General features: G+C 40.5%; 1 protein-coding gene across 1 annotated transcript; it reads left to right on the forward strand.

Moving 5' to 3' along the window:
- The first annotated feature begins 3,195 nt into the window (after positions 1–3,195).
- LOC115019737 (zinc finger protein 664-like) lies at positions 3,196–5,600 on the forward strand. The gene is made up of 2 exons (XM_029449286.1): positions 3,196–3,406; positions 3,546–5,600. The coding sequence occupies exons 1-2, from the start codon at positions 3,235–3,237 to the stop codon at positions 4,502–4,504; spliced, it is 1,131 nt and encodes a 376-aa protein (XP_029305146.1). The 5' UTR covers positions 3,196–3,234; the 3' UTR covers positions 4,505–5,600.
- Positions 5,601–14,921: the final 9,321 nt, after the last annotated feature.

Consider the following 14,921-nt stretch of genomic DNA (forward strand, 5'->3'; position numbering starts at 1 on the left):
CTCATCAACAAGGCCAGAGACCCCCCCCCTGACACCGTCTCTCCCTCCCCCCTCTACACATTACATTAACGTAATGCTTATATTGTATATTGCACATTGTCTACAGTCTTTATTTTGTCCCTTCTGTCTATATTTTGTATATAATGCTAATTTTTTTATATATTTGACTATTAGCACCTACGTACCACAGCAAATTCTCTGTAGGTGAAAACTTATTTGGCAATAAAAAAAGAATCTGATTCTGATTAAAATATTTAATGAAACCATTCTTTAAACATTTTCCCTGAGTAAGCTCCTCTCATAGTACGGAAGAAATATTAAATTGAGTAATGCAACGTGTTTGTTAATGTTCTATTTGTTGTGATTTAGGCAACTGTCCCAGGGCACTAAACCCTCAAATCAAATCAAATTTGTTTATATAGCCCAATATCACAAATTATACATTTGTCTCAGTGCTTTACAGACTGTACAGGATACGACACCCTCTGTCCTTACACCTTCACATCGCACAAGGAAAAACTTCCTAAAAGAAACCTCAGGGAGAGCAACTGAGGAGGGATCCCTCTCCCAGGACGGGAAGACGTGCAATAGATGTCATGTGTACAGGATAAACAACATAGTACAAATACAACATTTGACAGAAATGATGTTGTGTTGAAAAAAGAGAAAGTATGGATGAATCCAGGAAAATGTCAAAAAGGCTTCCCGTTGTCCAGCAGGACCAGGGCAGCAGGCGCAGCCACGATTCATGATCCAGACGTAAACTTTATCAGTGGCAACCTGCCACATGAAACACACAGAAACTCCGGGGAAGATGCCTCGGATGCTTTGTTAGTAACATACATTTGCATCAATGCATACAGATAGAGAGGGAGAAGAAGAGAGAGGGAGGGGAGGAGAGAGGAAGAGAAGGAGAAGAGCAGGGACGTGTCCCCAGGCAGTCTAAGCCTATAGCAGCATAACTAGGGGCTGATCCAAGGCAAACCTGAGCCAGCCCTAACTATAAGCTTTATCAAAAAGGAAAGTCTTTAGCCTGCTCTTAAATGTGGAGAGGGTGTCTGCCTCCCGAACACAAACTGGAAGCTGGTTCCGCTGGAGAGGAGCTTGATAGTTGAAGGCTCTGGCTCCCATTGTACTCTTGGAGACTCTAGGAACTACAAGTAACCCTGCAGTCTGGGAGCGCAAAGCTCTAGTTGGTTTAAAAGGTACTATGAAATCTTTAAGATATGCTGGAGCCTGACCATTAATTGCTTCGTAAATCAGGAGAAGGATTTTGAATTCTATTCTGTACATACAGGAGTAATGTGATCCCGTTTCCTAGTTCTTGTCAATACATGTGCCGCTGCATTTTGGATAAATTTAAGAGTCTTAAGCGACCTTTTGGGACAACCTGATAACAATGAGTTGCAGTAATCCAGCCTTGAAGTAACAAATGCATGGACTAGTTTTTCTGCATCATTTTGAGAAAGGATGTGTCTTATTTTTGCAATGTTACGTCGATGAAAGAAGGCAGTCCTTGAGATTTGTTTTATTTGGGAGTTAAAAGACAGATCCTGATCAAAGATAACGCCAAGATTCCTTATGGTGGTGCTGGAGGCCAAATTAATGCAATCGAGGTGCCTTAAAAGCCCCATCTTAAGTGTACATCAGATAGTTTGCGCTAATGTGAGCAACCGCAATTATACACAACTAAATCAAAATATCAGTCAAAATCATAGCATTCGGGTGAGCTTTAAATTTTCAAATCTCATATTTATTATCATAACAATAAATATGCTGCTTTATTAGAAAGCACCACTACTACTGCTACAACCGGTGTTGGAAGACGATCTTAATAATAATATAGTTTACAATAACGAATATGGAATTATTGTTTCTACCCTGTGGTGAAAAGTAACTACATTTACTCAGGAACTGTAATTCATTTTGAGTTACTTGTCATTGAGTATTTCCATTTTCTGCTACATTATAATTTTACTCTAATTCAGAGTGACTACTCTACATTATTTGATAACTCTATTGTTACTTCCAGATTCAGATAAATAACACAAAATATAATCAAGAAATACATTCAATATTATTATACCAATAAGGGGGAAATTCACAAGCTACCAACCAGTATATAACGTATTATATACATACAGTATATATATATATATATATATATATATATACAGTATATATATATATATATATATATATATATATATATATATATATATATATATAAGTATATATATATATACAGTATATATATATATATATATATATATATATACAGTATATATATACAGTATATATATATATATATATATACTATATATATATATATATATAGTATATATATATAGTATATATATATATATATATATATATATATACTGTATATATATATATATATATATATACTGAATATATATATAGTATATATATATATATACTATATATATATATATATATATATATACAGTATATATATATATTCAGTATATAATTATATATATATATATATATATATATATATATATATATATATACTATATATATATATATATATACAGTATATATATATATTCAGATATATATATATATATATATATATATATATATATACACACAGTATATATAATATCAATACATTGAAAAAAGCCCCACATTTACCAGTTGTTAGAAGTGATGTATGCTCCTTACTGTATTGATGCATTAATAATTATAATCCAATGATATACTATATATTATTTTGAAATGGCCCATTCTGCATAATGATTACGATTACTTTTTGTATTGTAAGTATATTTTGGTGCTAATACTTTACTTAAGTCAAATTTTAATGCAGGACCTTTACTTGTAACTGAGTATTTCTACACTTGGTCCTGCTTTTTATTATTAAGTACGAAGTAAAATATCTGAATACTTCTTTTTTTTGTGATTTTTATTTGTATTTTATATGTTTAAAAAAATATATATTATTATATTTTTTTCATGTTGCCAAAATACTTAAATCCTTACTTTGTGATAATTACTTTGTACTGTGGTACTCTGTGCACGCGTCTTCGTCATTATGGTCTGACGTCACAACGGCTCGCCGGAAGGATGTAGTTATTTTGCTTTCTTTGAACAACACAGTACAGGCACTGTTAGCGTTAGCTCAGCTCTCTGGATGTATGAAACTAGCAGGGAGACGATGCTTGTAGTCGTTGCGTGGATGAATATTTGACTTACAGTTAAGCAACAATGTCTTCAGTTGAGTGTTTGAGAGAGTTTGTCAACGAGCGACTAAATGCTGCTGCTGAAGAAATATTCGGAGTTTTTCAAGAAGTTGTCGTTAAGTACGAGGCAGAGATCGATCGTCAGCGGAGACTGCTGGATGTCGTTTGGAAACCGGAAATACAGTTACACAGGATAGGTGTGTAAAACGTAATAACACAAAACGGAGGAATTGTATGTATATTTAACCCCTTGTGTTTTAATAGATTACGTTACTGGTACTAATTTGCTCGCATGTCTGCAGTAGTATCCTATTCCTTTGTTCTCTGTCCCTCCAGAGCTCCCACAGCAACATGTCTGTAAGGAGGAGGAGGTTCTCTCTGACCAGCAGCTCTGTATTCAGGAGAGGAACTCCAGTCTGGACCAAGAGGACCCAGAGCCTCCACAGATTAAAGAGGAGCAGGAGGAACTCTGCACCAGTCAGGAGGGAGAGCAGCTTGTACTGAAGCAGGAGACTGATACCTGTATGTTGACTCCTATTGATGAGGAAAGTGACCATCAGCTCCTCTCTCACAACTCTCATGTAGCTGAGAGCCAAGATCAGAAAGGAGGCAAGCATGGAGACTCAGGCTCAACTAGAAATGCAGAGCCACATCAACAGAATCAACATCACAAAAGCACAAGTCACAGTAACAATGTCGACAACCCTAACCTGTCAGAGATGCACTGTGATTCTCACACAGGGAAACAGCCTTTAAAATGTGACACATGTGGAAAAGACTTTAAGTATAAATCATCATTAGAGAGACATCTGAGAACCCACACAGATGAGAACCCATTTGCATGCAAAACATGTGGCAAAGCTTTTAGAATTAATGGTCACTTGGTAATCCACATGAGAACCCACACAGGTGAGAAGCCATATTCCTGCAAAATATGTGGGAAAGGATTTACTCAGAAATCAGCATTGGACTCTCATATAAGAACCCACACAGGTGAGAAGCAATATTCTTGCAAAACATGTGGGAAAGCTTTTGGAAGTAATAATAACTTGACAGTCCACATGAGAATCCACACAGGTGAGAAGCCATATTCTTGCAAAATATGTGGGAATGGATTTACTCGGAAATTAGCATTGACCTATCATACAAGAACCCACACAGGTGAGAAACCATATTCTTGTAAAACATGCAAAAAAAAATTCCGGTCTAATGATAAATTGAAAGTCCACATGAGAACGCACATGAGGGGAAAGCTGCATCACTGCAGCACAGAGGTTCCAGAGATTAAAGAGTAACAGGAGGAACTAAAATGAGTTTGACACTCCTGACTTCAGGGTTACACTCTGTAATAAGTGTTTGATCATACACTATTTCTACACACTACCTCAGAAATGAGGTCACTGAGGTTTTTTCTTTGTTAGAGGAAGATTGTCTTTTTTGGGTTATTGGATTGCAATGGGATAGTGCTTGATCACCTGAACGTGTAAATGTAGCAGAGATATGGATGGTGGGATGCTGGGCTATAGAAGCTTGTGCGTAATGCATACTGGTACATGCAGGCAGTCCCTGCACTGCTCCGCGAGCAGGAGAACTCAGCTTTAGGATTCAGGGGGATCTATTGGCAGAAATGGAATATAGTATTCATAACTGTTTTCTTTCATCTATAATCACATGAAACTAAGAATCGTTGTGTTTTCATTAGATTAGAACGAGCCCTTCATATCTACATGAGGAGTGTGTCCACTTCCACTGAGACCCCCATGTAGCCTCTTTAGTATCCCAGAACAGACGAACCAAACTCTGGCTCTAGAAAAGGTCTTTCGTGTTTTTACGTTACCGGAAGCCACTGTAGGTTCTCACAACACTTGGAAAAGGAGGTGGGCAGAGGAGTATTCAGTTAGTTGCACCTGCAACCTCACCGCTAGATGCCACTAAATCCTACACACTGGACCTTTCTAAGGGGACAGTTAATGTTGTAACTGACCATGATGAACAAACTGTTGACCAAGATGAATGTTACTGCATTGTATGCAACTTTTTAATTGAACAACGGTGACACTGAGCATGGGTGATTGTAGCAACACTGTTAATATCATTTGTTATACTGCTGCACATTGTTTGAAGACTGACTGTGACAGAACATATTGCTGTAAAGGCCAGAAGCTATAGAAGCTTAAAGAGAACGTATTCATATCACACATGTTTGTTACCAAGGTAGAATGGTGCATCACATTTTACGGTTTGTAAATAATGAATGTGTGTATACATTGTCTTGAAGTAATTTCTTTCTAAATGCTGCAAACATATTGTGATTTTAAACATGTGTATACCAATCAAATGTTAATGTTCATTAATATTTTCAATAAATGTATTTACTTCCCTTAAAGATCACCTTTATATCTCTCGCCTAATTTCTATTTCAGCTATTTCATACATAGAAATACACAATCAAAGAAGTTACAAGTACACTGGCTGCATATTTATGAACAGATAAATGAGCTAACATCTTAATTCAGCTTCACCAGCAACAGCATGCTGATGGACCAGCATCAGTAATGGAACTAGCTGGTAGACCAGCACCGCTGGTTGAGAGGCTTTCTAGCCCTCTCAGAGAGTAGATTGATTTAATACTTTTTATTAGAGAATGGGTCGAGGGGTGGGGATGAACTTTGAAAATGTTTTATTCTTTGGATGCAAACCTCCTTTGAAAAAAAACAACAAAGAAGAAGACATCCAAAATTACATCTGCAGTAGAAAAAGTGGAAGAATGAGAATTCAAACCATCAATTTAATAATCACATTCCATTCTAAGGCACTCGTGTGAGACCAGGTATGCCTTTCTCCGGCTAATTATCCCAGACACCAGACCCCAGCGATGCGGGCTCCCCTCAAAGCTCTCTGTGAAGTGTGGTGGTGTAGTCTCTGGAATCTCCGCCCTCTGTGGAGCAAGTTGTTGTCGGATTATATTGATATCCCAGTCAAAGTGGCTCTCATCAACGCAAGATCCTTATCCAATCACACTTTTATCCTCTTGCTTATTTCTTACTGGTGACAGAAATCTGGCTTAACACTGGTGAGCTCACTCCACTTGTTGAACTCTTTTCCAACGATTGTAACTTTTTCAGACCTCCAGCCGGGGCGGGGGTCTAGCCGCTGTGTTTAAGAAACATTTTAACTGCCGCATACTGAATGCTGATAATTTCCCAACCTTCGCAATGCAATTAATTAAAGCAGGTTGGGTCAATCACCTCTTAATTTCTCTTGTCTATCGTCCACCAAAAATACATAAGACTTTGTCACTCAATTTTCTGACTTCCTCTTAAACACTATGATTCTAATTTTGATTTTAATATTCATGTCTGCTGTCTTGAATTTATGCATCTGGTTGAGTCTTTAAATCTTGCTCTGCTTTCCACCAGATCTACTCACAACCTAGGCGCTGTTATCAGTGTTATTGTCTGTTTTTCTGATCTGCAATATGGAAATAGTTATGCTTCCCCTCAGCCAAATCACTGAAAAATACAATATGACCTTTCACTGTTATGCTGATGACACACAGCCATATCTCCTCCTGAAACCAAAAGACTGGTCAAATCTTATGAGTCTCAAGTTGTCCTTTTTGCCCCCCTTGAATCCATCAAAGTGATTAACAACAGTCTTTGCAACCTATCCACCCTTGTCAAACCACAAGTAAAAGAACTTGGTGTGATATTTGAGCCCGCCTTTAAGTTTGACAATCAGGTCAATGCATTAGTTAAAGCCATTTTTTTCAGCTTGGGACTATTTCCAAATTCAAGCCATTTTTTGCAGCCAATGATCTTGAGAAAGTCAACCACACCTAGACTACTTCAACTCCCTGTATACTGGGATCAGTCAGTCACCCCTATCCTGCATGCAACTGGTCCAGAACACTGCACCCAGGCTTCTGATAGTTACCCGGAAGAGGGACCATATTACCCCCTGTTGTGGCATCTCTCTCTGGCTCATCTCTGGCTGCCAGTGCGGTTCTGAATCGATTTTAAGCTTCTGCTGTTTGTGTATAATGCCGCAAATGGTCAGGGCCCCTCCTATATTGACCGTGCCTTTTGTACAGCCTTCTTCAGCAGTCTTTACTTTTTCTTTTCATTTGATCCATCCATTTTTACATTCTTGCCTTATCTAACCCCTCCTCTCTGCTTTTTCCTGTGTGTGTGTGACTTTCTTCCCTTCAGATCAGCACCTGGTTGGTTGCAGCAGAGTGTCTGAACTCAGTGTTACTTGAAGATATTGGTTGATTGTTGTTGAGGCATGGAGAAAAGTACAGGAGATATTTTAGGGGAAGTGGGGTGCTTTTCATTGAAGTTGACACTGGTCCACAGAAAGTTTTACAAGCCAGATAGAACATATGGTCACACTTCTTCTATCTCTGTTTTTCACATTCAAACTCAATTTGTATTTCAGACACACACAAGCACATACCATAATGTAAAAGAGAATAAATCTGAAAATATAAACTGTCAAAGGCAATAATAAGGAAAAGGCTGCTCTCTAGTGGTTATGTTGATCAATAACAGTTTCACTGTATGTCAGGTACAAATAATGTGGGCATACTGCAGGTAAAAATCACAACATGTGTTTTAAAATCAAACAAGTCCATTTGTTGTCGTTGTTTTCTCATTGAACAAAGGCTATGATTTAGTCAACACTTTTGGTTTTAAAGTTGCTACCACGTCATGGTCCACCTGATTCCTGTATACAGACAGAAACTAACGCTCCGTGAAACTGTTGTGAGGACATCGAAGAAGTGGACCAGTGAGGCTGTGGAGGATCTTCAGGCATGTTTGGACTGTACTGACTAGGATGTTTTTAGGTCTGCTACCAACAGTCTGGATGAGTACACAGAGGCTGTGACGTCATACATCAGCTTCTGTGAGGACAGCTGTGTACCATCACGCACCAGGGTGAGTTACAACAATGACAAACCCTGGTTCACAGCCAAACTCAGGCAATTACGGTTGGCAAAGGAGGAAGCATTCAAGAGTGGGGACAGCGAAAGGTTTATAGAGTCAAAGTACAAGTTTAGCAAGGCAGTGAGAGAAGCTAAATGACAGTACTCTGAGAAACTTCAACACCAGTTCTCAGCCAATGACTCTGCCACTGTCTGGAAAGGGCTAAAGCAGGTTACCAACTATAAGCCTAGAGCCCCCCACTCCATAAGTGATTCGTGCCTCGCCAATGAACTGAATGAGTTCTATTGTCGCTTTGAAAGACAATGGGACAGACCTGACACAATCCCCTGCGACACTCTTCATCAGCTCCATCCCAGGATGTTTTGTTTGTCTCTCGTTGTCAGTTCGTCTTCGTACTTTGATGTCAAGAGTTCCAGCATTGGTCCCATCTTCCCGTCTTCCCGTCTTCCCGTTTCCCAAGTGTTTGATTCCCCGGCTTCCTCGACCTTGTTTCCGCGACTCGATTCTGCCCTTACCTGATCCTTGTCTGCTGTGCTGTTACGCTGAGTATCTACCCGTGTACCAAACCTGTTTCCGTGACCCGACTCTGCTCCTGGATTACCCCTTGATACTTTATATGATCAACTGTCTATGCGTGTACCATAGCAACTGCAAAGTTTTCAGTAAAGACTATTTCCATTCTACATTTATCTGCCTCTGTGTTGTTCAATTGAGTCCCACCTCCCTTCTGTCTTGATCGTACCGTTACAGTACGAACTGGCCAAAGACATGGACTCAGCCGACTCAGAGATCTGGATGAGCAGCTGTCATCCCTGTGCGTGGGAGTGAGGTCTCTGACAGACAATCAGACGGCATTCCAGAGCGACATAGGCTGTCAAGTTGACCAGTTGGCCAAGCAGCTCCAACAGCTGGGGACATGCGTCCAGTCACTATGTTCTGCGATGGCCACGCTGCTGGGGCAAGCCGTCTCTCCAGACCCGAACGCATCTCCGGAGATTTGGAGAATTGCAGAGCGTTCTTAATGACGTTCTCCGGGACATGCTTCATCAATTTTTTCACCAGATGAGGAGACCCACATTCAGCACGTCGGTCAAGTGTTACGACGCCTTCTCGACAACCTGCTGTTTGTCAAAGCGGAGAAATGTGAGTTCTGGGATTTATCATCGCTGAGGATAGCATTCGAATGGATGAGTTGAAGGTCAGTGCGGTCACTCAGTGGCCTACCCCCACCAGTCGGAAGCTGGTACAAAGATTCCTGGGGTTTTCAAACTTTTACCGAAGATTTATTAGGAATTACAGCACTGTCGCAGCGCCCCTACACACCTTGACATCGCTTTCTGTCAACTTCTTTTGGAATGAGGGGGCTGAGAAGGCATTTCAACGACTGAAGACAAGCTTCGTTTCCGCTCCCATCCTGATCTTGCCAGATTCCCAGAGACAGTTTGTGGTGGAGGTGGACGCGTCAGATATGGGGGTTGGAGCAGTTCTGTCCCAACGATCTGTTTCGGACAATAAATTCCACCCATGTGCATTTTTGTCCAAGAAGCTGTCACCGGCAGAAAGAAATTACGATGTCGGCAACAGGGAGTTACTTGCCCTTAAGGTGGCCCTCGAGGAGTGGCGACACTGGCTGGAAGCAGCAGAGCAGCCATTCCTGGTTCTTACGGACCACAAGAACTTGCAGTACATTCGGTCGGTGAAGAAACTAAATTCCCGGCAAGCCCGATGGGTTTTGTTTTTCACCCACTTCAAGTTCACACTAACCTATCGGCAGGGGTCTAAGAACATTAAGGCGGACGCACTATCCCGCCTTTTTGATCCCAACCCGACCCCCAGACACCCTTCATTCGTGTTGCCGCCTTCTTGTGTTGTAGGAGCGGTAACCTGGGGAATCGAGGAGGAGGTAAGAAAGGCCAATATAGACAGTCAGATTCCTGAGGGGGGTCCCGATAATCGTCTGTTTGTGCCAGAGTAGTTGTGCCCACAGGTGATTCATTGGGTCCATACATCCCTCGTTTCCTGTCATCCCGGGGTTCGGAGGACCCGACCCTGGATTACCCCTTGATACTTTGTATGATCAACTGTCTATGCGTGTACCATAGCAACTGCAAAGTTTTCAGTAAAGACTATTTCCATTCTACATTTATCTGCCTCTGTGTCGTGCAATTGAGTCCCACCTCCCTTCTGTCTTGATCGTACCGTTACAATCTTCTCAGTCCGAGGAACTCTCAAGGTCTTCTTATATCCTGGGTTACTGCCTTTCAACACAACACCTGCTATTATAGCTGAATGGGCATCTTTTCTAAAGCATACCTTATCTGGTTATAGTCTAAACAAAGCTAGCTCCCTGCACCCTGTGTGCCACAGTTCAAATCACTCTGTGTGCCACTCTTTTCAATCATGGACATGCATATAAATCTGATCATAAGAATATAACATCATACATAATAATGCGTACGGTTCATTAATCATGGTATAAAAGTACAAAAATATACATACATAGTAATGTGTATGTTACATGGATCAATATATAAAAGAACACCAACTTACATGGTGATGTGTACAGTACATACATCAAAGTATAAGAGTACAGTGTACATCTAAGATTAAGCAAGTGATACTCAGCTTAGTGATAAATTCATGTTTCCACGAATAGCAAGTAATACTAAGTTTGATGACAAATTCATGATTTCCACACATGCCACGTGCCAGCATGCTTCAAGGCTAAAAACAAGGATTACAGGACTAAATGACTACAGACCCGTCGCCCTGACCTCTATGGTAATGAAGTCCTTTGAGCGCCTTGTCCTGTTCCACCTCAAAAAAATCACAGACCCACTCCTGGACCCCCAGCAGTTTGCATACAGAGCCAACAGGTTTGTAGACGATACTGTCAACATGGCACTCCACTTCATTCTCCATTACCTCCATTATTCTGCAGGAACCTACGCCAAGATCCTGTTTGTGGACTTCATCTCTGCCTTCAACACCATCATCCCAGCTCTGCTACAAGACAAGCTCCCCCAGCTGAGTGTGCCTGACTCCACCTGCAGGTGAATCACAGACTTCCTGTCCGACAGGAGACAGCATATGAAGCTGGGGAAACATGTCTCTGATTTCCGGACCATCAGCACCGGATCCCCCCAAGGCTGCGTTCTTTCTTCTCTGCTCTTCTCCCTGTACACTAACAGCTGCACCTCCAGTCACCGGTCCGTCAAGCTCTTGAAGTTCGTGGACGACACCACCCTCATCGGACTCATCTCTGGCGGGGATGAGTCGGCCTACAGGTAGGAGATTGACCAACTGGTGACCTTGTGCAGTGTGAACCACTTGGAGCTCAACGCTCTAAAGACAGTGGAGATGATAGTGAACTTCAGGAAGTGCCCAGCCACACCATCTCCAATCACCCTGTGTGACTCCCCTGTGGACACAGTGGAGTCCTTACGCTTCCTGGGCACCATCATCGCCCAGGACCTGAAGGGGAAGCTAAACATCACCTCCCTCATCAAAAAAGCACAGCAGATGATGTACTTCCTGCGGCAGCTGAGGAAATTCAACCTGCCAAAGACGATGGTGGTGTACTTCTATACAGTTCATCCTCACCACCTCCATCACCACACTGCTGCCACTGACCGGGACAAGGTCAGACTGCAGCGTGTAATTCGCTCTGCAGAGAAGGTTATGAGCTGTAATCTGCCATCCCTCCAGGACCTGTATGTCTCCAGGACCTGGAAGCGTGCAGGTAAGATTGCAGCTGACCCCTCCCACCCTGGACACAGACCTTTTGAGTCACTTCCATCCAGCAGGAGGCTGCGGTCCATCAGGACCAAAACCTCTCGCCATAAAAACAGTTTCTTCCCCTCTGCAGTTGGCCTCATAAACAAGGCCAGAGACCCCCACTGACACCGTCTCTCCCTCCCCCTCTACACATTACATGAACGTAATGCATTGTCTACAGTCTTTATTTTGTCCCTTCTGTCTATATTTTGTATATAATGTTGATTTTTCTATATATTTGACTATTGGCACCTACGTACCACAGCAAATTCCCTGTAGGTGAAAACTTATTTGGCAATAAAAAAAGAATCTGATTCTGATTAAAATATTTAATGAAACCATTCTTTAAACAGTAAGCTCCTCTCATAGTACGGAAACATTGAATATTAAATTGAGAAGAAAAGATGAAACAAAAAACATGAATTACTAAAACATAATAAATAAATAAAAGACCACATACATACAGGAGTAATGTGATCCCGTTTCCTAGTTCTTGTCAATACATGCGCCGCTGCATTTTGGATCAACTGAAGAGTCTTAAGAGACTTTTTGGGACAACCTGATAACAATGAGTTGCAGTAATCCAGCCTTGAAGTAACAAATGCATGGACTAGTTTTTCTGCATCATTTTGAGACAGGATGTGTCTTATTTTTGCAATGTTACATAGATGAAAGAAGGCAGTCCTCGATATTTGTTTTATGTGGGAGTTAAAAGACAGATCCTATTCAAAGATAACGCCAATCGAGGTGCCTTAAAAGCCCCATTGTCAGTGTACATCAGATAGTTTGTGCTAATGTGAGTAACCGCAATTATACACAACTAAAGCTTTAAATTTTCAAATCTCATATTTATTATCATAACAATAAATATGCTGCCTTTTTAGAAAGCTGGTTCAAGTCCTATTTATCTGAGCGATCTCAATTTGTACTTGTTAACGATAAATCCTCCATGACAGCCAAAGTCAGTCTTGGAGTTCCGCAGGGTTCTGTACTTGGACCAATTCTATTCACCTTATATATGCTTCCTTTGGGCAATATTATAAGGAACCACTCTATAAACTTTCATTGTTATGCGGATGATACCCAATTATATCTATCAATTAAACCAGATGAAACCAATCAATTGGCTAAACTTCAAGCATGCCTTAAGGACATAAAAACTTGGATGTCTAGCAACTTTTTGATGTTAACCACAGACAAAACTGAAGTTATTATACTTGGCCCTAAACGCCTCCGAAACGCATTTTCTAATGACATAGAAGCTCTGGATGGCATTAACTTGGCCTCCAGCACCACTGTAAGGAATCTTGGCGTCATCTTTGATCAAGATCTGTCGTTTAACTCCCACATAAAACAAATCTCAAGGACTGCCTTCTTTCATCTACGTAACATTGCAAAAATAAGACACATCCTGTCTCAAAATGATGCAGAAAAACTAATCCATGCATTTGTTATTTCAAGGCTGGATTACTGCAACTCATTGTTATCAGGTTGTCCCAAAAAGTCGCTTAAGACTCTTCAGTTGATCCAAAATGCAGCGGCACGTGTATTGACTAGAACAAGGAAACGGGATCATATTATTCCTGTATTAGCTGCACTGCACTGGCTCCCGGTAAAATACAGAATAGAATTCAAAATCCTTCTCCTGACTTACAAATCAATTAATGGTCAGGCTCCAGCATATCTTAAAGATCTCATAGTACCTTATAAACCAACTAGAGCATTACGCTCCCAGACTGCAGGGTTACTTGTGGTTCCTAGAGTCTCTAAGAGTACAATGGGAGCCAGAGCCTTCAGCTATCAAGCTCCTCTCCAGTGGAACCAGCTTCCGGTTTGTGTTCGGGAGGCAGACACACTCTCCACATTTAAGAGTAGGCTAAAGACTTTCCTTTTTGATAAAGCTTATAGTTAGGGCTGGCTCAGGTTTGCCCTGGATCAGCCCCTAGTTATACTGCTATAGGCTTAGACTGCCGGGGGACACCTCCCTGCTCTCTTTCTGCTCTTCCTCTCTCCTCCCCTCCCTCTCTCTTCTTCTCCCTCTCTATCTGTATGCATTTATGTAAATGTATGTTACGAACTCACCATCCGGGGTATCATCCCCGGAGTGTCTGTCTCTCATGTGGCAGGTTGCCACTGATAAAGTTTACGTCAGGATTATGAATCGTGACAGTGCCTGCTGCCCTGGTCCTGCTGGACACCGGGAAGCCTTATTGACATTTTCCTGGATTCATCCATACTTTCTATTTCTTTTTTTTCCAACACAACATAATTTCTGTCAAATGTTGTATTTGTACTACGTTGTTTATCCTGTACACACGACATCTATTGCACGTCTGTCCGTCCTGGGAGAGGGATCCCTCCTCAGTTGCTCTCCCTGAGGTTTCTTCCATTTTTCCCCTTTAATTATGGGGTTTCTTTTAGGAAGTTTTTCCTTGTGCGATGCGAGGGTCTAAGGACAGAGGGTGTCGTAACCTGTACAGTCTGTAAAGAACACTGAGACAAATGTATAATTTGTGATATTGGGCTTTTCAAATAAATTTGATTTGATTTGATTTGAACCAGTGTTGGAAGACGATCTTAATAATAATATAGTTTACAACAACGAATATGGAATTATTGTTTCTACCCTGTGGTGAAAAGTAACTACATTTACTCAAGAACTGTAATTCACTTTGAGTTACTTGTTATTGAGTATTTCCATTTTCTGCTACATTATAATTTTACTCTAATTCAAAGTGAAATATTGTACTTTTTTACTACTCATACATTATTTGATAACTCTATTGTTACTTCCAGATTCAGATAAATAACACAAAATATAATCAAGAAATACATTCAAATATTATTATACCAATAAGGGGGAAATTCACAAGCTACCAACCAGGAACGTATTATATATATATATATATATATATATATATATATATATATATATATATATATATATATATATATATATATATATATATATATATATACACAGTAT

This window comes from Cottoperca gobio, chromosome 15, assembly GCF_900634415.1.
Source record: "Cottoperca gobio chromosome 15, fCotGob3.1, whole genome shotgun sequence".
NCBI classification, from domain to species: Eukaryota; Metazoa; Chordata; class Actinopteri; order Perciformes; family Bovichtidae; genus Cottoperca; species Cottoperca gobio.

Excerpts from the sequence above, each read along its gene's own strand:
- LOC115019737 (XM_029449286.1), top strand. The coding sequence starts at position 3,235 with ATGTCTTCAGTTGAGTGTTTGAGAGAGTTTGTCAACGAGCGACTAAAT. Across the intron at positions 3,407-3,545 it reads AATACAGTTACACAGGATAG|AGCTCCCACAGCAACATGTC; the intron begins GTGTGTAAAACG and ends CTGTCCCTCCAG.